Here is a 24,120-nt window from a genome sequence, read left to right as displayed (position 1 = left end):
CTCTCAACGCAAAAAAAAACAAAACACCTGCACTTTCAGCATGCACTGAGGTGGTTTGCTGCCGAGTGTGACGCAGCTGGTATGAGAATCAGCACCTCCAAGTCCGAAGCCATGGTGCTCCACTGGAAAAAGGTGGTTTGCCATCTCCAGGTTGGAGAAAAGTCCTTACCCCAGGTGGAGGACTTTAAGTATCTTGGGATTTTGTTCGCGAGTGAGGGAAGGATGGAACGTGAGATTGACAGGTGGATTGGTGCAGCGGCAGCAGTAATGCAGTCGATATACCGATCCGTTATGGTAAAGAAGGAGCTGAGCCAAAAGGCAAGCCTTTCGATTTAACGGTCAATCTATGTTCCTACTCTCACCTATGGTCATGAGCTCGAAATTAGTTTCCTTCACAGGGTGGTAGGGCGCACCCTTATGGATAGGGTGAGAAGCTCTGACACCCGGGAGGAGCTCAGAGTAGAGCCGCTGCTCCTCCACATCGTGAGAAGTCAGCTGAGGTGGCTTGGGCATCTGTTTTGGAGGCCTCAGGGAAGACCCGAGACACGCTGGAGGGACTATGTCTCTCGGCTGGCCTAAGAACGCCTTGGGATCCCCCCGGTGGAAGTGTCTGGGGAGAGGGAAGTCTAGGGTTCTCTCCTAAGACTGCTGCCCCTGCGACCCGGCCCCGGAAAAGCGACAGAAAATCAATGAATGACATCTGCATTTTCTCAGAACACATGCAGATAGCATGGAACACAACTGTTTCAAGGGGACCCTAAATTTTCACAGTATGTCTGATAATATATTTTCTTCAGGAGAAAGTCTCATTTGTTTTATTTCGGCTAGAATAAAAGCAGTTTTTATTTTTTTTAAACCATTTTAAGGTCAATATAATTAACCTCAAGCATTTTTTTTATTATTGTGTGCAGAACTAACCACTGCTATACAATAATTTTCCAAATTAAGATAGTTGAGTCTTTAAATTGCACTTTAAGCTGAATACTAGTATCTTGAAAATATCTAGTGAAATATGATCTACTGTAATCATGGCAAAGATAAAAGAAATCATTAATTATAAATGAGATATTAAACTATTATGTTTAGAAATATGTTGAAAAAACCTTTCGATAAACAGAAACTAGGGAAAAAAAACAAAGGGGGCTACTAATTCTGACTTCAACTGTATGTTAAAAATTCAGGCAACCACAGTATCAAGGGTCTTGGTGCTGGAGAGCGTGATTTCCATGGTTTTTTGGTTTTCAGTTCATTTATACAGAAGATTAGCATCAGCGCTCACACAGTGCATAATTATGATCAGCTTCCATATGAATTAACTAAAAACACTCGCTCTACGGTGCTCGCAACATGCACTAGTGGCGACATGATGAATTGTGCATGTGTAATAGAGGTGTCCCCTTAGTTGAAGGAATATTTCTATCCCTACCTATCCCACAGTCTGTTTTAAGTGCCAAGGAGTAGAGGCAGGGCTTTCAAATAGAATTGGGAGAGGGCTTAAAGTCTGATCAATGCATGTTGCAAACAAAGTAACAGTTTAACGAGTTTAACAGATTTTAATTGATTTTGAACTTGAAACATTGGCCTGTGGATACTGTTGAGTTTTAATTGTCATTTAAGAGTTCACACAGCTGATGATTTGGTAAGTAAGAGTCAGTTTGGCATGCTGTCCCTGAGCTCGGGAGTTCCTCAAATCCGGGGCTTCCTCTCATTTCATTGGGTGAGATGGGAGTTTGAGCTCAGGTAGGTCTCAAGAGCTTCCCTATTTATTTAAGAAAGAGGGAAAGGAGTAGGGGTGGATAGGAGGATTCTACAAGATGAAGAAAGCTACAGTAAGGAAATCAAGCTATTTATACATATTCAAATTCATCTGAGTGGTGTATCATGTGATTGCTAATGCAGGACCTGGCATGGTCAATCATACCCTCTAGAAATCAGTTTATATATAAACTTCACTTGTATGTGTGCTTGGATGGATTAATGATGCTATCGGTTATTTTTTGTTAAACGCATGTGATACTACACTGCTTAATCTTGGCCAGGACACTCTTGTAAAAAAAAGATTAATAATCCCAATGTCATTTTCTTCTGGTAGAATAAAGGCGATAATATTAATAATCATAATAATAATAATAATAATCATATTAAATTACAAATCAACAAAGATCAGGGGTCTGTTCTTCGTACATGGATTACTCAATTAGGAGAATTGAGTTATATATTCAGGATCATTTTGTTCTTCAAAACTGAGATTTATCATAGCAACAGTTCTGGTAGCTCAAACCTGCTAGGGAGCAGGCTTTTTTCATATAAACAGGATTAGATCAGGTCTTTTTCAAGCAAAGGTAATAGTGAAAGTACCAAATACTGATATTTTCCAACAGTAGTAGTTATATACACTTGGGAAAATAGCTCTAAATGTAAAACTAAATAAATTGCCAAATACTCCCGACACATAAAAATGTAAAGGCTGCAGCCCACAACAAATGTGGAAAGTTATTGCATAAAATACTTAAACCGTTTGCTATGAATTTTATGTAATTTTGCTCACATGGATAAATTAATATTAATCAGATGATGTCATTAGGCTGCTGTGCTGTCAGTCAATCATTTCAATGTGGATCATGATTTCAAAGACTGATAGATCTGTCCTTCACAACACACATGGCAATCTCAGATCAGTTCATCCAGACATTTTAATCTATTATAAATTTGTTTGAAGAACTAAATTAGCCAGAGATCAGTGATCAAGATTAAAAGATCCAGGATCGGCCAAATCATCTTAAGCGAGGTACGAAGAATGGAGCCCAGATCAATTTGTTGTTAATTTCATCAACTAGGGGTGTAACGGATCACAACCCACAGTTCGGAACACACGTGACCCGCAGAATAATAACTTTTTTTTGAATTCGCAGTTTAATCCAACATTTTTAACAATTGCAGAGAGATCACCTCCTGCGTCATTCAAACCACGTGTATGAAAGAATTTTGGCTTCCCTGTAAAATATAATAATGACTAGATTAGGTTATTAATTAAAGGTCACTACTTGTTTAGCCTGCGTTAATGAATTCAGTGTAAAGCTGCACAATTAAACATTAAACGATCGTGATCTCAAATCAAACCTGAGCAACATGAATAATAAATGATTGTGATTTGCATATGTTTATTTATCCTTTGAAGCGCTGCATTTAAATCTGCGTTTGATCGAGAAAGATTTAGTTTTTACACTTTTACATTTAGTTACAAACAGTCAAATAAAACAGAAGTACTGGGACAACAGTTTATAGTTCAGATTTAAACACGGATGTTTATGGTAAAGATTAAAATCACCGTTTAATGGAACTTCACGCTGGTGAATGTTGTAGCATTTACATTTAACCAATAGGTGGCGACAAAAAAAATATCAAAATTATGTCACATTTCAAAAATGATCCACCTATAATGAAACACAAAGTTTTATGTGTGAATTGAATCAGTCATTGAAAATAAATAATATTATCAGCAACAGTAGCAAATATCTTTTTTTGTATTGAATAATTTCCTTTGATTCAGCTGGTTCTTTCTTACTTTTTATTTTTATTAAAACTACAGGTTAAAGTTCTGTTTGTTAAAACCCATGTTTTTTGCAGTAATATTTTTGTATTATGAAAATATAAATGACATCATCTCCTCCCTTTTTTTCTGATCCCAAAAATGGTTCGATCCATGACTCAAAAACCATAGTGTGATCCGAACCATGAGATTTGTGATCCGTTACACCACTATCCTCAACTGATTTTTTTTATCCAAACATTTTCTGTGTGCCTGTAAATAAGAGGTCATGAAGGAAACAACAATGCAGTGTAAAGAAACATAAGATATGCATAATTATATAAGCATAATTAATAACTGACTATTTATGTTACTTATATCAAACCTATCATTGTCCTCCTCTAAATAAAAACATCAGATGAAAAATATCACATGCAGTTAAGATGTTTGTAATAAATAAATATAATGCATGAACAGAAATATTCCTAAATAAATGTATATTGTCAATGATAATTAACAATTAGATTTTTGAATTTTATTATTCGTTTCTTTGTAAACACAATACACCAATTTATCTGAAAACCTTGACATTGCCTTTATATTTTTAAATGCGGTTTGGAAAACATTTTCCTCTTTACAAGATAAAAAAAAAGAAAAAAAGTGGAAGAAACTAAAACTGCAGAAAATTGAAGATCAAAAATCAAACGTAAGCCTGAGTAAAGAAAAAAACATAAATAAACTACTTCTAGGATGGATAATGAAAAGATTTTTAAAAGGTTTCTGGACTCTGACTACTTCTGGGACCAACATCTGAGATCTTCTTGAAGTAGTTTCCGCCTGTGAGCAGTTTAGCGGCTAAACGCTGTTTCATCATATTTAAAACGAACCCAAGGCATTATACTAAGCTGACCTGAATGGAATAATCTCAGATCCATTAGCTTTACATTCCGTGAGCATACCCATAATGTATTTTTATTGACTCTCCTATAAATAAGTAATAGCACTTTAAAAACCTATTTGATGTGTGACTGGAAGCCAGTGCAAAAAAAAAAAAATGAAGTGATGATTCTGGACAGATTCAAACAGCAGACTTTCAGAGGAGATTCGCCATCCTGAAGCTCAAATGTAAAAGCCCACAGGACCGGAATGGGAAAGATGACATGAACATTGCATGAAAGATCTGAGTCTGAACTCTCACCGTTGTTTCCCAGGGTAAGTAGACTGGTCATCGACAGCTCGATCAAACTCTGTGCAAATGTCATCCAGCTCCCCTAGGTCCCCGAATGCCCCCCACTCCATGTTCACACACATACGGCCTTCATCTCCATCCACCAGCTCAACGTTTGACATCTCCTCCATGTAGCACGCATTAGTTCCCGTACCTATGGGATGGATATAACGCATATAACTACACATCATGATGTCTGATGCACACGTAAACATATAAAATATACCAATTTACAATTAATGCTGTGTTAGATTATGAAATATCAAATAATATTGCATTTAATCATAGTAGATGAAAGTTAGAACACATTTCAATAAAAAATTTTGATAAAATGATAATAAAAAAGATGTTAATATCAATATATAATAGTTAGTTATAGTATTTATTAGATGTTAGTATCAATATATATCTATCAGCTAATGCAGTGGTCCTCAACCCCCAGGCCAATTGGTACTGGGCCGCACATGAAATCATTCATTATTTTCGTTTTATTTATTATCTGAGTCTGAACAATCTTTTATTTTAAAAAATCTTTTATTTTTAAAAATGACTATTCGCTCAGTTACATCACGGTCATTTAAAGGCCAACATTTAACTCACAAGCAGCAAAATGAGTAAGAACCAGACATCTCTGGAAAGTTTCTTTTGCGTAAGGCAAACGGCCCAGTGAACGACCTATGAACTGTTAACGAATGGATCCGCAACCCTTTTGTCAACAAATCATGCAAATGCTGCATGTCTATGCAAGAAGATCAACTGCTGGAGATCGCAAATGACGGCGGCCTTAGTGGCTGTTCATATATCGCATATTGTCTGCGCGCAAGTTCGATATTTCAAATGGAGGCACGCATAATAGGAGCGACGTGCGCTCGCACCTTCCATACACACCCAGATGAATACAAAGTGCTCTATTGTCTGATATGTTCCTCTTTAAGGCTTTTCATTTGATGTGCTCAAGCTCAACCCCTCTTACTAGCAGAGCAGTGATAAAAACAAAGCATTATTTGATTTTTTTTAAGGAGAGGAGCTACATGCACTTGGAAACAAATATTTGGACATTGTGATGTAAATTTGACAGAACTTCATTAATCCTTGCTTTAATAGTTAAAATACATAGTTTTAATTAATAAATCAATAGCTGAAATCTGAACACTTACAATTTAGCCATTTATTATAAGTGCTAAAACAATTAAAAGGCTTAATGAATACTTGTTCACTAAAAAAATTCAAGTTACATTTTTACAAATTAATAAGCACTATCAATCAATTTAGATGATGAAACTTTTACAGTTGCACTAATTTATCAACTAAAATGTAAAATTTGCTCACATTTAGCTTTTCTCTGTTATTTTTTTAAGTCCTGATTTTCATTTTTCCTAAAAATATGAACAATCGAAGCGCATCAAACTAATTAACCTTTTTTAGTTTTTCTAATTAATTTTTTTTTAATCAAACAAATACATAAAACCTAAAGAACTTAATCCTTATAAAATATCATTAAAATAAAATGTCAATACAGCATGTTGCACAACAGAGCTTTACTTTTAAAATAATGGTAACACTTTATTTTGATGGTCCATTTGAGTATTAGTAGACTGTCTGCTTAATATTTGTTGATACTGTTCCTTCAACAGACATTTAACTGACTATAGGAAACTTTGCAAGTTCATGTCAACTTACACTAACCCTAACCCCAACCCCAACTAGTTGGCATGTAGATGCAATGTAACTTAAATTCAACAATAACAACGGATTATCAAAATAAAGTGTGACCAAAACAATACAATTTGGACAAAACAAATGATTGTGGAGGTGTAAATTTGAGAGAAAACTTCACGAATCATTGATTTAAATAAAATAAAAAAAATTCTGTTTTATTAGCTAAAATACATAGTTTTAATTAATTACTTGTAGTAATGAATGATGATCTCCATCTAGCTGAAATATAGACACTTTTACAATTTAGCTATTCATTTAAAGTGTAACTAAAACAATTAAGGGCTTATGAACACTTTTCTCCACCAAAAAAATATTAAGTTACATTTTAGAAATCAATAAGTATGGTCAATTCATTTAGATGATAAAACTTTTTTTACAGTTTTACTGACTATTATTATGGCTAATATTTTCTCACACGTAGAATTTCCTTGTTATTTTTTATTCTCGATTTACATTTTCATAAAAAAAAATGAACAATTGAAAAAGCAAACTTTAGATGGTTTATAGGTTTTTCTGGACTCAACCACAGTTTATGATAATTAATATGATTTTCAAACAAGACATAAAGCCTGGAAAAGATAAGTAATCCTTTTAAAATATAATCAAAATAGAATGTCACTACACCAGTTTGACATTTAAAAAAAATTGAATATGGACAAAACAAATGATTGTTGTGATGTAAATTTGAGAGAAAACTTTACGAATCCTTGATTAAAAAAAATAATAATAATTCTTTCTAAATTCTGTTGTAATAGACAAAATACATTTTCTTATTTATCAAATTGTAGTCAATAATCAATGATGATCTCCATTTAGCTGAACACTTTGGCAATTCATCCATTAATTAAAAGTGTAACTAAAACAATTTTAAGGCCTTTTCCCCAGTACATTTTTTTTTATTCTCGATTTTCATTTTTACCAAAAATCGAAAGCATCAAACTTTAAATAACATGCCATCAGTTTCCATTTTTTCTAGACTTAACCACTGTTTATGATAATTAATGTTTTATCAAACAAAGACCTAAAACCTGAAAAACGTAATCCTTTTAAAACATAATCAAAGTAAAATATCAATATAGCATGCTGCACTAAAAAAAATTAAACATGGACAACACAAATGATTATTTTCAATCTATTCTGGACAAATTACTACATTTGACTCATAATTATAAGCTAAATCAGGGTATAAGAAATTATAAGAATTCAGGGTTTCTGCAGGTTTTATCAAGTCAAATTTAAGACTTAAGACCCATTACCTTTTAAGATCATTCAGTATGAAATTTTGGACTAATAGAGGGTTAAGATTTTTTACTAATGGCTTTATTTTTTCCTGATTAGGGAATTTGATTTGGGTAATTTGCTGTAAAAATGTCTAACAGCTGTTGTGAATTGTACCTCTTTGCAATATAAAACTTAAATATAAAAAAATAAGTTTTATTGACATGTATTGTTGGTCATTAAATAGATGTCGGCCCAATTGAGTATAGCTTTACTTGGACAAAGCAAAACTTAGATCAGTTTAAAATGATTTAAGACCTACAACACAATGTCAGTGAATTTAAGACTTTAAGGCCTATAATTTAGTTAAAAGACATTTTAAGGCCCAGCAGACACCCTGTGAAACATAACCACAAAAACGACTAAATAAAAGGAGTGTAAGTCCAATAAACAAACACACACACATACCCACAATAAGTCCAACTTCACATTGCGGGTCCTCGTACCCACAGGTCATCATCGTGCCCACAGTGTCATTCACCACAGCAACTACGTCCAAATCAAACTCCTTCAAGAAATAAAAGACAAACAGAGGTATTACCAGCAAAGCAGAGCAAATCCACCATGACTGCCTTTCGGGACACGATTCGTCTGACTGAACATCTACTAATTACATCTTCCTATAAAAAGCTGAGTAATTGTGGTTAATAAGTGCAGAAATGGCTTTCGTGCTGTGCTGGCAGCGGTGAGCGCTCATTCTGACCTCACAGCGATGAATGGCATCTTTCAGCAAGGATGCCACATCTTCTCCTTCACAACCCGAGGCCTTGAAGCCCTTTGTCCACTTTATCAGGACACCCTTTAAAAAAAAGAAAAAAAAAATGGCTGTACAAAACAAAGTAACTTGTAGTAACAAGCAGAATGGAAAAAAACATTGAATATTGCATAATATCATACCATATGTATTAGCAATTCAGTGTACAACTCACCGGCCACTTTATTAGGTACACCTCACTAGTACCAGGTTGACTGTGCAGGCCATTTGAGTTCAGTAAACTCATTGTCATGTTCAAGAAACCAATCTGAGATAATTCACGCTTTATGACATGGCGCTTTATCCTGCTGTAAGTAGCCATCAGAAGATGGGTACACTGTGGTGATAAAGGGATGGACATGGTCAGAAACGATACTCGGGTATCGTGTGACGTTGACACGATGCTTGGTACTAATGGGCACAAAGTGTGCCAAGAAAAAATCCCCCACACCACTACACCACCAGCCTGAACCGTTGATACAAAGCAGGATGAATCCATGCTTTCATTTTGTTGATACTAAATTCTGACCCTATTGCAGCAGTAATCGAGACTCATCAGACCAGGCAACATTTTTCCAATCTTCTATTGTCCAATTTTGGTGAGCCTGTGAGAATTGTAGCCTCAGTTTCCTGTTCTTAGCTGACAGGAGTGGCACCCGGTGTGGTCTTCTGCTGCTGTAGCCCATCTGTCTCAAGGTTGGACTTGTTGTGCATTCAGAGATGCTCTTCTGCATACCTCGGCTGTAATGAATGGTTATTTGAGTTACTCTTTCTATCAGCTCAAACCAGTCTGGTTATTCTCCTCTGGCCTCTGGCATCAACAAGGCATTTGTGCCCACAGAACTGCTGCTCACTGGATATTTTTCAGACCATTCTCTGTAAACCCTAGAGATAGTTGTGCATGAAAATCCCAGTAGATGAGCAGTTTCTGAAATACTCAGACCAGCCCGTCTGGCACCATCAACAATGCCACATTCAAAGTCACCTAAATCATATTTCTTCCCCATACTGATGCTCGCTTTGATATGCAGTAGATCGTCTTGGCCATGTCTCCATGCCTAAATGCACTGGGTTGCTGCCATGTGATCCGCTGATTAGAAATTTGCGTTAACGAGCTTTTGGACAGGTGTACCTAATAAAGTGGGCGGTGAGGGTACATGTACTGTGCACAACTGACAAAGCAGCATGAATAAATCATGAATAAATACATGGTACAGCGTAAACTGCACCATACCATCTGTGACATGTCTAAAACGGTACATTGGGCATACAGTTGAAGTATGTATGTAATACTTGAATTATTTTTAAATATTTCCCAAGAGCTGTTTGAGACCTTTTCAACACATTTCTAAACAAAAGTTTATAACTCATTTCTAACAACTAATTTCATTTGTCTTTGCACGTCGATGACAGTACATAATATTTTACTAGTTATTTAGCAAGATATTACTATTCAGCTAAAAAAAAAATATGTACATCCTTAACTACAAGTAGATTATTTAGGATAGCTATGCAAGTTATTACATAACAGTGGTTTGTTTTGTAAGGTGGGTTAATAATCCTAAACATAAAATGGATTAAAAATGGTTGAAAACTATTTTATCCTACCCAAATTAAAAGAAGTACGACTTTCTCCAAGAGGAAGAAATATTATAGGATTTACTGTGAAATTTTCCTTGCTTAGGGAAACATCACTTGGGAAATATATAAAACAGAATAAAAACTTCACATGAGGCATAATAATTTAGCCCTCAACTATACAGTATGTGGCACTTTAATATACTGCACACAATAGCAACTTAAATTTTTTTTCAGCTATTTAGGGAAAATGTAATATTTCTGTAAAATGCCTCCAAATTGCAACTTCAAATCAAGTTTATAGTGATCAAATTATCAGTTTTTTTCAGTTTTGTTTTAGCCTTTAATAATAATGTACTTCTCCAACCATGAGTCCTCGCCGCCAACATCCCGTTCCCCTACCCCCATAAGACTTGTTTTTATTTCATTTATTTGATTTAATTATTTATAATCAATTATTTTTAATTCATCCTTTTTTATAATGTCCATTTGTTTATGCCTTGAGTTAAAAACAAACAAAACGAAAATACCTTTGTTATTGAATACCATCAATGTACTCTACCTTGTTTTATCAAAAATATTATTTAAAAAATCTGTTCTGCATAAATATATTCAACAATACAGCTTTTTTATAAGCTGAAAATGAAAAAAAAAGACACTTTTTGTATCTGAAAATTAACATTTTTAACAACATTGCAAGTTGTATTTGTGTACTTATGTTTGTATCATTTCATTTTTTTTATTTATTTTCAGGCACATTCGTTTTTCTAATACGCATGTTTGTTAAATATGTGCTTTGAAAACTACCTCAGAGGGATCCAGATTGACCTTTATACCTTGTTTTCACCAAACTGCATAAAACTGGTTTATAAAATCCAAAACAGCTTGTGCGACTTGATGCAATTGATGCACAGCCACCTGGGAATTGGTTATTCCCAACCCACCCTACAATTTTATGAATCACTATATATCAAGTATTAGCTATATTATTAGACTATTTGGTGTTATTTAGAGAAAATGACCAGATAGAAGGAACTATCCTCTACAACCACAGAGAATGTTGTTAAGATGGCTAAATTTGTCGGGTTTCAACACATGATTGGTCACAAAGGCCATGGTATGTTTTCAATTACAACCAAACCTTAGGTGCATCCCAAATCACACTTATACACTATTCTATGCCATTTTGTAGTAGAAATAGTGCAGCTAGTGCGTTCACACTGAAATATTTTTTTTATTCTAATTCCCAGATGAAGCTCTTATTTAACTTTTAAAAAGAAGTGTGGACTGTTGGACACTTCATGCACTCAACAGCCAAAGTTTTGATCACAAAGCGGAAGGGGTGGAGCCATCAGGCGCTTAAGTTTGATCATTTTATTTTGGATTATGAAAGCAAAATTCTCCCACGAGAGTGATTATGTTGCTTCCTGATGGTGAAAGCGATTATACTCATAATTTGGCGACCGTCAAACATCATCTGGGAAACAGTTGAACTTGCAGTTAGTAAATAACCATTTGTGTTCAATTTGGGTGTTCTATTTGGGTTTGAGTGTGTAAGTGCATAAGTACATAGTGTATAAGTTTATAGTGTATAGTGTGCCATTTGGGACGCAGCTCTTGAGTTGAAACAAAAGGAATCTATATTAATAACTAGTTGATCCACATGTAGATAGCAGGACAAGCAAACGTGTGTATGTTTGTACTGTACAGTACCTGGTCAAGTTTGTCCTGATGGCAGGGAAATGAGAAGGTAAATCCAAGAGGAAGAGAAGCCCCCTTCATCCCCATGTACTCCAAGAAATCAGCGATACAGTGCACTATGTGATCAAACAACTGCAGAACACCATTCACACACAAACACAGACACACATATATATTTGTAAGTGATGACAAAAGCATCATTCATGCATAAAGCACATCATCTATAGCAGTGGTCTCGAACTCAATTCCTGGAGAGTCACAGCTCACACCTGCTTAATAGTCTCTGGTAGTCTTGAACACCTTGATTATTTGCATCAGCTGTGCTTGATTAGGGTTGGAGCTAAACTGTGCAGAGCTGTGGCTCTCCAGGAATCAAGTTTGAGACCCATGATCTATAACATCTATAACAACAACCATTCATGTCAAGTCAGTATTATTGAAAATCAAGTGAGATGAAGAGAAGAGGTTACACTGTTAGTGTCTGGGTGTGTAATTCAAGCCTATAATGTGCCACTATGGTCCAATCACAATTCTTCCCCTTACCCAACCCCTCGTTTTGTTGTTTTTGTGTGTTTACATAGATGAATACGCCACATTATATCATTATGACAACATGACAATTGCCTTGAGTGATTTCCTGAAGATAAATACAAAAACATAACAGCAGTTGCATCATCGATCTCATATAAAACAAGAGATGACGAACATATGATGATGTGTGCATGTGTTGTAGAGTTGTCCCATTTATTAGGGGTACCAGTACCAGCTGCAACCTGGTACTGGGAAACACCCATAAACACTCTTATTCACATCCACTATGGCCAATTTTAGTTTATTCAATTCACCTATAGCGCATGTCTTTGGACAGGGGAGGAAACCGGAGCTCCCGAAGTAAACCCATGCGAAAACAAGGAGAACATGCAAACTCCACACAGAAATGACAACTGGCCCAGCTGGGACTCGAACCAGCAACCTTCTTGCTGCAAGGCGAGTGCTAACCACTGATTCACTTAATGGTTAAATACTTAAAGTGGATATCATTTATTCATTCATTTTCCTTCAGCTTAGTCTCCGATTTATCAAAGGTCGCCACACCGGATTGAATCAATAACCCAGCATATGTTTTTGTTTTTTGCAGCGGATGCTCTTCCAGCTGCAACCTGGTTCTGGGAAACACCCATAAACACTTTTATTCACACACACTCATACACTATGGCCAATTTTAGTTCATTCAATTCACCTATAGCACATGTCTTTGGACTGTGGGGGAAACCGGAGCTCTCTAAGGAAACCCACGCAAAAATGGGGAGAACATGCAAACTCCACACAGAAATGGCAACTGGCCCTGCCGGGACTCGAACCAGCAACCTTCTTGCTGTGAGGCAACAGTGCAAACCACTGTCTTGATGGGATTTTTGTTTGTTTTTTACATTTTTGAGCCAAATCTTAAAACTGTCCTATGGTGTGACCATCTGAAGCCAAGTTCAATCAACTTAAACTCTTATGATTTAAAAAGAAAAACCAAAAGTCTTTAATAAATACCTCAGGCCTAATTTTACAAGTAGCTATTGTGAGAGAAATAAATATAATTAGTATTGTCATCATTTAAAATTCAGTAAATAGTTAAATAATTTTTTGGTTATTTTTATTTATTTATTTGTTCATTTTTTTTTATAGTTTAATAAATTACAACTCTTTGTAATTACAACAAAGAGGCTATTTTAGCAAATGGCAATCATTTTTTTTCAGCCATACATTTTTATTCAATGTTTATGCAAAACATTAAATAAAAAAACACACACATTTCAAAGCCCTTAATTAGTATTCACTAACATGAACAAACAACAAACAGTGTTTGTACAGCTTTGATTAATCAGAATTCAACATTTACCAAGTTAACAAACTAACAATGAACAGTACTTTCATCTACAAAGATTAATAAAGATGAATAACTACAGTTTTAAATGTATTGTTCATTGTTTTAATAACTGCGTCCCATATTTTAAAGTGTTACCCATAAAATGAAGCATTTACATGCCTGTATTTAATTTTTTTTAAATTACGTTTAAGTCTACATTTTCAAAAAACTCATTGGTATTAAAAATTAATTTATTTTAGTGAAAGTAAAATGTATGTATAGCAGTTTTAGGACACTTCAATTTTCTTTCCACATCTCTTAAGTGATACGTAAAGATTCCATGAGCTTATTTCTTTGGTATTTCTGAATCTACTGAATATTTCTTTAAGTGTATGAAAATAAAACGAGATGCAAAACAATACCAAGAGCATCTGTTTTGGTTTTTCTGATCTAATATTACAAATCTATATGCTGAGAGCTGCTGTTCGTCTTAAAATCAGGACTGCTATAAGAACATTCACATTTTTCACCTTTAAACCACACTAGTGAGTACTAATGGCAAAGTTCAACAACACATGTTTAACAATGAGGTCAGTAGGTGAAGAGTGGGTGGTCTTTTGTGTTGTTTTTTTAATGCACTTGAGCATTTATACTACAACAGGAATCTTATCATATAATGTGTTTCATCTGTGGATGTTGGGAAAACTAAAACATTTTGGAGCTCTATTTCCATTTAGTGTCATTTACTTGGAAACAAATTGATGAATGCACATCTTAATAACATGTGTGAACAGCTTACTTGTGATCCGGCTGACCAAAAAGCATTTTAAAACAATTCACTCAAATGAACGCTGCACATTTTTGGAAAAAAGGCTCATTTTAAATTGCCCCTAGAGTGAAACAGGTGAGTTTTATCTTTTTTTAATACATTCCGACAATCTCCGGGTCTGGTGGGAGACCTTTTAGCTTAGCTTAGCATAGATCATTGAATCAGATTAGACCATTAGCATGTCACCCAAAAATGACCAAAGACTTAATCATTTTCCTTTTCACAGGTTGACCCTGCTGTTGTTAGATTGTGTGCTCTGACTATATTTTTTTTGAGTGAGATTCTAACGGTCTAATCAGATTCAATTATTTATGCTAAGCTAAACTAAAAGTGTAAAATGTACTTGTAAAATAAGCCTTTTCCAAAAAAGGTGGAGCACTCCTTTAATAGACATAGACAAATTGTTGTAATTTCCAAACAAAATAATGTGCGTGTTTGAACTGCAATATTTTAACTACTGCCCAAAAAATAAAGGGAACACTAAAATAACACATTCTAGATCTGAATGAATGAAATATTCCTTTTAAACGAGACTCCTGATGCGGTTGCGATAGATCACCTTCCAGACTGGACTAAAGCATCCACCAACTCCTGGACAGTCTGTGTTGCAACATGGCGTTGTTGGATAATGCAAGACACGATGTGCCAGATGTGCTCAATTGGATTTAGATCTGGGCAACAGGCAGGCTAGTCCATACCATCAATGGCTTAGTCTTGCAGGAACTGCTGACACACTCCAGCCGCATGAGATCTAGCATTGTCTTGCTTTAGGAGGAACCCAGGGCCAGCCGCAGCAGCATATGGTCTCAAGTGGTCTGAGGATATTGTCTCGGTACCTATTGGCAGCCAGGCTCATCACAGAAGTGTAATTGAATTGGAGTTACATTGTGTTGTTTAAGTGTTCCCTTTATTTTTTTTAATGAGTGTTTTAATTGTACAGCTCTTATTGGCCGATTCTACTATTATTATTATTATTATTATTATTATTATTATTATTATTATTATTATTATTATTATTATTATTATTAACCAATATTGTGATAATATAAATATTTTATTAAAATGTTGATAGATAATAATAATAATAATAATAATAATAATAATAAATGTTATTATTTTATCATAATTGTATTTATTGACAATATGTATTATAATTAATAATAATAATAATAATAATAGTAACAATAATTATACAAACATCAATAATAATAATAATAATAATAACAATAATTATAAAAACATCAATAATAATAAGTGTTATTTTATTATCATTCTATTTAATGACAATATTTGTTAATAATAGTAAGAGTAATAATACGCAATTAGATTATTTTCCAAAATCATTCATCCTTATTACACAGAGTGAACAGACGTTAACTCCTCTCAACCTGATCCTACAGCAGCGCCACCAACTCACAAATGAATGTAGCTAATTCTCCTCCTGAATGGGTTTTAATGAAGTGCGGCGTGATTACAAGGCCTACCTCCTCGCCGGTGCCTTGCGTAATGTCTTGAGGGATGGTGTAGATCTTATTATGCATCTCCACGCTCCGTCTTTTCCCACCTCGAACACGCACCAAGAGCACCCTGAAGTTTGTGCCGCCCAGATCCAATGCCAAGAAATCACCACGCTCTGTAGAATACGCACAACAAATTCAGAGAACATTAAAGAGACACGCAAACACAAGCCATTCAGACATGCACTCACAATATCAATCAACAGCCTTGTATGTTTCGGACCTGTCCAATTACAGAGACTGTATCGGAACTGATGCGGAAGGGGATTGATTTATGCTGATTTGACATAGCAGTGAGGTTATGCACACTCCAGTCTATCCTTTTGTATTGGTTCTTCATTAGCCAAAGCAGATTTTGACTTACAGTATAGTCATTTTCGTCATAATGTTCCATAGTCTCTCAATCTCACTTGTAACTAAGCTGTGTTAGAGTACTGATAAGGGGTTTCAAAAGAACCCCTTCCCAAACTGTAACCCCAAAACAGAGGTATGTACTAAACCATATACACTTCCTGACAAAAGCCTATGGAAGTTTTAGGAACAACAAATACCTTGATTTTTATTTATTTTATTAGTACAATGAGCTCTGATTATGCGTAGACTAAAGTTCTTTGGATTCCTCTTTAATGCCTCCATTTTACCCTAGCCATGCTCAATGTTCATGTCTGGTGACTAGGCTGGCCAATCCTGGAGCACCTTGACCTTCTTTGCTTTCAGGAACTTTGATGTGGAGGCTGAAGTATGAGAAGCAGCACAATCCTGCTGAAGAATTTGCCCTTTCCTGTGGTTTGTAATGTAATGGGCAGCACAAATGTCTTGATACCTCAGGCTGTTGATGTTGCCATCCACTCTGCTGATCTCTCGCACACATCCATACTAAATGTAACCCCAAATCATCATTCCTTCACAAACTTGACTGATTTCTGTGAGAATCTTGGGTCCATGTGGGTTCTTCTGCAGTATTTGTGAGTATTAGGATGCAGGTCAACAGATGATTCATCTGAAAAATCTACCTTCTGACACTTTTCTAAATGATCAACTAGAAGTCAAGTTATTATTTGTTGCTCTTAATACTGGGGTCAGCGACAAGACTTTTGTCAGATAGCGTACAAGGTTGAAGTCAAAATGATTCGATATATTTTTTTTTCAAATATTTCCCAAATAATGTTTAACAGAGCAAGGAATTTCTTTCTTTTTTTTTTTTTTTTTTTTTTACAGTATTTCCAATATTTTTTCTTCTGAAGAAAGTCTTACTTGTAATTTTTTTTTAAATACCTACAAGTTAGACACTATATTCCGACCCAACAAGGGGGTCGTTTATCTAAACTTTGGATAGAGAAAATTTTATTAGAGAAAAAAAAGGTCATATGGGTCTAATCTCTTATCTATGCCTAGCTGTTATAGCTGATGGCTGGTATTGTTTGTGATGTAAAATCTAAGTGGGAAAAAAACGAAGTGCTCATTCATAGATGACGAATGGGAAACAATAGATTGTTTTCACATGACCTCATTGATGACACGGATGAAGTCCTCTATTTACACAAATACAAGCGCAGCCATTTAGAGGGTTGTTGCTAGATCAGATACGGTTGCGGTCAGAAGTTAACGAGAATTATTCATATTATTTATTAAATTTCCCATTTATTGTATTTTATTAACATCTACCCCCACCCCAACACTAAACCCAACCGTCACAGTCATGTAAAAACAGTAGTTTTACAGAGTATTATTTATGCTATCTATTAAATTACCCAATAAATTGTATTTTTTTTAACGTCTACCCCCACCCCAACCCTAAAACCAACAGTCACAGAACTGTAAAAATATTAATTATTGTTATGCAGTGTCATTAAAATGCTGCTATATTGATGTGCATATCACACTTCCAGCTGGCCGCATATCTAATCTAGACTTTATTCGTTTAGAGGCCCTTTCTGGTTAATAATGTCAGAATTTACCCGTATTTTGGAATGCATGTGTGAACGGTCTTTGAACAACGTTTAAAAAAAAAAATCAATCGCAAAATTAGTTCAGGAAATTTTCTGGATATTTAATGGTATTACTGTATGAAAGGGGCTAATGACTTGTCTAATTACCCTAACTTAATTAACCTAGCTAAGCCTTTTAATGTCACTTTAAGCAGAGTTGTAGTATCTTGAAAAATATCTAGCAAAATGTTACATACTCATATTGTCATCATAGCAAACTTGAAAGAAATATTTATATTATATATACAGGGTGGTAGGAATTCAGGAGGGTTATACAGCACTTCGTTATTTCTCTCTCTTGACCCTGCTGCCAAGCTTTTCTTTTTTGACAAGTTAATTACTTATAGTTTATGACAGCCATCTTCTTTTAATCAAGGCTTTTTTAAACCTGCAGGCATTTTAATATCATGTCCATGGCGTGATTTATGCATGTGATGTATGCAATAGTTTTATATTAAATTATATTGTTTACATGGTGGATGTTGTATTAACGCTCACTCACTCTCGTTAACATGCTTAAATGCATTAACGTTTTTACAAAGACAAAATAAAAGCTTTTTTTGTTCTTGTATATGAGATTTAAAGTTTGGAACTCATGCTAAAGCTCAGGTTTCCCCCACAAGCCAAAGACATGCGTATAGATGAACTGGAAGAACTAAAATAGCCATAGTGTATAAGTATGTGAATGACAGTGTATGGGTGTTTTCCAGTACTGGGTTGCGGCTGGAAAATCATCAGCTAGTAAAACATATGCTGTAATAGTTGGCGGTTCATTCTGCTGTGGCGACCCCTAAAAAAATAAGGGACTAAGCCGAATGAAAAATAATGAATGAATGACTCATGCAGAACTTTGTTCTGAAATGAAGGCGTCAGATTTGACGTCATTCGCTACGGTTTTAATGACGTGGGACTCGCATTGACAGGTGAAAATCCCATCTTCCTGCTGATACTGTGAACAAGAGGGTACATATCCAGATATATATATCGGATAAATTTACACATATATGAACAAGGTAGAACTGCACGATATTGAAAAAAATATTACTCTGCGATATAAATACCATTTCTTGGCTTTCATGGGTTGAACATCTCCATTTGGAAACAATTTATAATTTGAGATATATTAGGATGATTCTGTGGGTGCATAAAATCTAATAAACAAATCTACAAGCACAGATCAATACAATAAAAAAGTAATGCTTTTAAAATCCTCTTACAGTCACAAGCTTCAAAACACATGCTAAATTAAAATACAAACTCAACATTGCATATTCTGATACACTGCGAATATCACATAACGATATCAATTCTGAAACTATATATTGTGCAGCCCCAGAAAAAGGCATGAATCTGTTAGAAATAAATCAGAATTTTTTTTCCTGATTACAAGGGCCAGACAGAATCTGCGGACATTTTTTTTGCTATTTCTGTGAAGAATTTTGTAAAAAAAATCTGCAGATTTATGTGGAATGATTTTGGGAGTATCATAACTAAAAACTTAACATGACATTTAAAAAAAAATTATAAGTTTTTAACTTGTATTTAGTGTTTACAATGCAAATCCATCTAGATCCACTTATTTGGTAAACAAAGCAAGAATCTCATACAATATATCTACTAAAAGACAGAAAATATTACTTAAACTGTATTTTAAATGAATTATATGAAGATTTTAATATTAATATTATTATATCACAATGATATTAGTGAAATTAGTAAAAAAAAATCCTGAATAAATATAAATTTACACACATTTACGTAAATAAATAGACTCAACGATGGGCTAAAAATCTGCACACGCAGATTCCGTGTGGGTCTACTGATTACATGTGCATGGGCTTCATTCAGTCTGTGATCAATGGAGAAAAACAAATCTGAATTGGATGACTTGAACCCTGCAGTGTAATGCAGTCCTATGCTCACTTTATTCGACCAAAAACATCAACTTGATTGGAAATTAAATATCTGCTTTTAACATTTTTAAATGATTATTATTATTGCGAGTGAAATAAAAAAGACTTTTCAGTGTCACGAGATCATTCAGAAATAATTTTAATAAGCTGGTTTGGTGCTTTGGAATCATTTCTGATTAACACCAATGTTGAAAACAGTACGAATTAATCAACTAATGCTAATTAAAGGGGGATAAAAAAGGACACATTTAACATTTATCTGCAATATAATTTTCTGTATTCACAGTGTCAAGTATTTTCTTTCTCGTGATCAATTTAATGAAGCGTCGCTGAATAAAACATTCATTTCTTAAAAGAAAAGCATTCATCTACAGTGAGAGTAAGATTCTCTGAAGCGTTTTCAAATCAACATGATCATCAAGCCTTCATTTATGCGCTTTGAATGACGCTGCCATTAAAGCAAAAGCTTAAGCCATGATGCTTTTAGATTCTTATTTTTAAAAACATTTTTTTTTTACCAGAGCAAAGTAATTCTTCCAGATATTTGTCGCGTACAAACAGAAAGCAGACACATTAAGCAGTTATAACTTTGAACTTCATTGTGCGACTTCTATTCAATGTTTTTCCTATTAGTCTCCTATTTTTTCTCTCATTAGTTTTTATTCCAAAGACAAATCCCATTATTTGAGCAGAGATTTTTTTCTATTCATAATCCTTCCCCAACCAATCCAAAACAGACTGCATAATCAAAATACTAATAGAAATAATAAAAAATAGAATCAAGATAAATAAAAACAAAAAAAATTAAATAAAACAAAAGTAAAGAATGCCACAATATGGTTTAAAACATGTTATCAGCATAATCACTGCATAAACATATTACTTGTGCAGGAAGTACATTTTAAGAAGAGAAATACTTTCAGAGGCCACTTTATTAGGTACACCTTACTAGTACGTGGTTGGACCCCCTTTTGCCTTCAGAACTGCCTTAATCCTTCATGGCATGGATTCAACAAGGTACTGGAAATATTCTTCAGAGATTTTGGTCCATATTGACATGCTAGCATCACGCAGCTGCTGCAGATTTGTCGGCTGCACATCCATGATGCGAATCTCCCGTTCCACCACATCTAGTGACTGTGGAGGCCATTTGAGTACAGGGAACTCATTGTTATGTTCAAGAAACCAGTCTGAGATGATTCATATTTTATGACATGATAGCGTGTTCTCCTGATGGAAGTAGCTATCAGAAGATGGGTATACTGTGATCATAAAGGGATGGACATGGTCAGCAATAATACTCAGGTAGGTTGTGACGTTGACACGATGCACAATTGGTACTAATGGGTCCAAAGTGTGCCAAGAATATATCCCCCACACCATCACACCACCACTAACAGACTGAACCGTTGATACAAGGCAGGATGGATCCATGCTTTTATGTTGTTGACGCTAAATTCTGGCCCTACCATCTGAATGTTGCAGCAGAAATCGAGACTCATCAGACCAGGCAACGTTTTTCCAATCTTCTATTGTCCAATTTTGATGAGCCTGTGCGAATTGTAGCCTCAGTTTCCTGTTCTTAGCTGACAGGAGTGTCACCTGGTGTGATCTTCTGCTGCTGTAGCCCATCTGCCTCAAGTTTGGGACGTATTGTGTGTTCAGAGATGCTCTTCTGCATACCTCAGTTGTAACGAGTGGTTATTTGAGTTACTGTTGCCTTTCTATCAGCTCGAACCAGTCTGGCCATTCTCCACTGACCTGTGGCATCAACAAGGCATTTGCGCCAATAGAACTGCTGCTCACTGGATATTTTCTCTTTTTCAGACCATTCTCTGTAAACCCTGGAGATGGTTGTGTGTGAAAATCCCAGTTGATCAGCAGTTTCTGAAAAACTCAGACCTGCCCCTCTGGCTCCACAACCATGCCACGTTTAAAGTCACTTAAACACCTTTCTTCTCCATTCTGATGCTCACTTGGAACTGCAGCAGATCGTCTTGACCATGTCTACATGCCTAAATGCATTGAGGTGCTGCCATGTGATTGACTATAAATTTGCATTAACGAGCAGTTGGACAGGTGTACCTAATAAAGTGGTCGGTGAGTGTAATATTGATTTGTAATATGAGTAATTTTTTTTATTTTGACAAGTGCTTCAGTCTTACATGTATAGAATCAGTCTTATAAGTGCGTCACCAATATGTATAGAATCAATATCAGGTGTTTTCAAGCCTTTACGGTCACCCTTTAAGGGTAAATAAAGGAATTATTGTATACTTGTATAATACTTGTACAGCATTTATCATCAACTGTAGTTAAATGTTAATTTTGGCATTTACCAATGCATTATTAAAATCCAAACATGTGCTTGTTAACATTAATGCACTATATAAAAAATATATTGGATGTAATTTAAACTATACTGTTCCCATCATCCGTTATACCACTTAACACCACTGTTCCATTTCCTCCACTTAACCATCCCACTTTTACTTCACGTTCAATGAAAGCTGTCTGCGTTTCCATGAAAGCTGCATTTACCATATTTAACTTTACTGTACTGACCTTATGCAGCCCCCATCACTCATAGTTTTCTGTATTCCGGTTTGAACTGTATGCATTTATGAATGAACTGCACATTTTAAAACCTTCCCCTATAAATATTACCATTTAACAGAGTACAATCATAAGACATTTTGTTTCTGTCATCAACGCAGCATATTATTTCTTCAGCCTGGCCAACATTGCTTGAGGCCTTCTCAAATGAAAGTTCTGTTTGTCCGACACTAATCTGAATGCAGTACAGATGTATTGCTACAAGAAGTCTGCTTTGCTAATAAAAACGTTTGCTAATAAAAACATTTGGTGGATTTAAAGCAAACTATGTTAAAAATAGAGGCAGTGACATGGATGACAGTCACCACTGGAAAAAAAGCTTCAAAGGTTGGTACACCAATAAAATGTACATTTATTCAATATTTAATGTTACAAAATGATAGTTTTAAGAGTAACAACCCGAGTTGCATGGTAGAAAAAAATAAAATAAAAAATTAATTTATGGCTACCAGTTTTCAATATTTTGCTATCTACTCCATCCATCCATCCATCCATCCATCCATCCATCCATAGTATCCATTCATCTATCTACCCATCTATAGCATCTATACAACTATAGTATCTATCCATCTATAGTATCCATCTAACTATAGTATCCATCCATCTATTGTATTTACCCATTTATAGTCTCTACCCATCTATAGTATCTATCCATCTTCTGTATCCATGCATCTATAGCATCTCTCTGTCCATCTACTGTATAGTCTCTATCCATCTATCTATCTATAGTATCCATTCATCTATCTACCCATCTATAGTTCCTGTCCATCTACAGTATCAATCCATATACAGCATTATTCCATCTACAGTATCCATCCATACATCCATTCACAGTATCTGTCCATCTACAGTACCTATCCATCTATCTATCTATCCATCTCTCTATTGTATCTATTCATCTATCTGCCCATGTATAATATCCATCCATATAGTATCTCTCCATCTACTGTGTCATCCATCCATAGCATCTATCTATCCATCTTTAATATCTATCCATCTATCTATAGTATCCATTCATCTACCCATCTATAGTGTCAGTCATTACAGCATATTTCCATCTACAGTATCCATCTATACATTCAAAGAATCTGTCCAATACAGTATCTATCTATCTATCTGTCTGTCTGTCTGTCTGTCTGTCTGTCTGTCTGTCTGTCTGTCTGTCTGTCTATTGTTGAAGTCAAAATGATTACCCCCCCCCCTCTAAAAAAATCTCAAGTGCTGTTTAACATTTTCTCTTAACTTCAAGTCACCGCAATGTATTATGTGATGTGATAAAAGTATCTTTTTCATGTTAAAACAAGTTTTTGTCCTAATCCTTTGTGGCAGCAATGTGCAAAACGTTTCTATTTACTCAACGTCAGAACAAAACAACAGCATAAACTCTACAATGTAAAATTGTCACCTCAGGTACAGATTATGTGCTGTATTCAGTGTTAAATTTTACCAATGTGCAGTGGGTGGGTTATAGAGGTCAAAACAAATACAGGCATTCCAACACAGAATGGATATTTTCAAAGCAGAATAACTGACTTCAGCATTGTTTTTCTGATAAACAAGCATGTTAACTTGTGTTTCTTAAATATCTGCAAACACAATGGTATTTTTATGC

General features: G+C 35.0%; 1 protein-coding gene across 1 annotated transcript in view; it reads right to left on the bottom strand.

Moving 5' to 3' along the window:
• The window catches only part of hk2 (hexokinase 2), a 129,971-nt gene that overhangs the window by 20,213 nt on the left and 85,638 nt on the right, over positions 1–24,120 (bottom strand). The window contains exons 11-15 of the mRNA XM_056457431.1: positions 15,959–16,107; positions 11,800–11,919; positions 8,458–8,553; positions 8,163–8,262; positions 4,728–4,911 (exon numbers count right to left, since the gene is read on the bottom strand). Of these exons, the coding sequence (XP_056313406.1) occupies positions 4,728–4,911; positions 8,163–8,262; positions 8,458–8,553; positions 11,800–11,919; positions 15,959–16,107 (649 nt within the window). The remainder of the gene's footprint in view (positions 1–4,727; positions 4,912–8,162; positions 8,263–8,457; positions 8,554–11,799; positions 11,920–15,958; positions 16,108–24,120) is intronic.

This window comes from Danio aesculapii, chromosome 5, assembly GCF_903798145.1.
Source record: "Danio aesculapii chromosome 5, fDanAes4.1, whole genome shotgun sequence".
Lineage (NCBI taxonomy): Eukaryota > Metazoa > Chordata > Actinopteri > Cypriniformes > Danionidae > Danio > Danio aesculapii.
The sequence above is the reverse complement of the archived record's forward strand: the minus strand, read 5'-3'. Positions and strand labels throughout refer to the sequence as shown.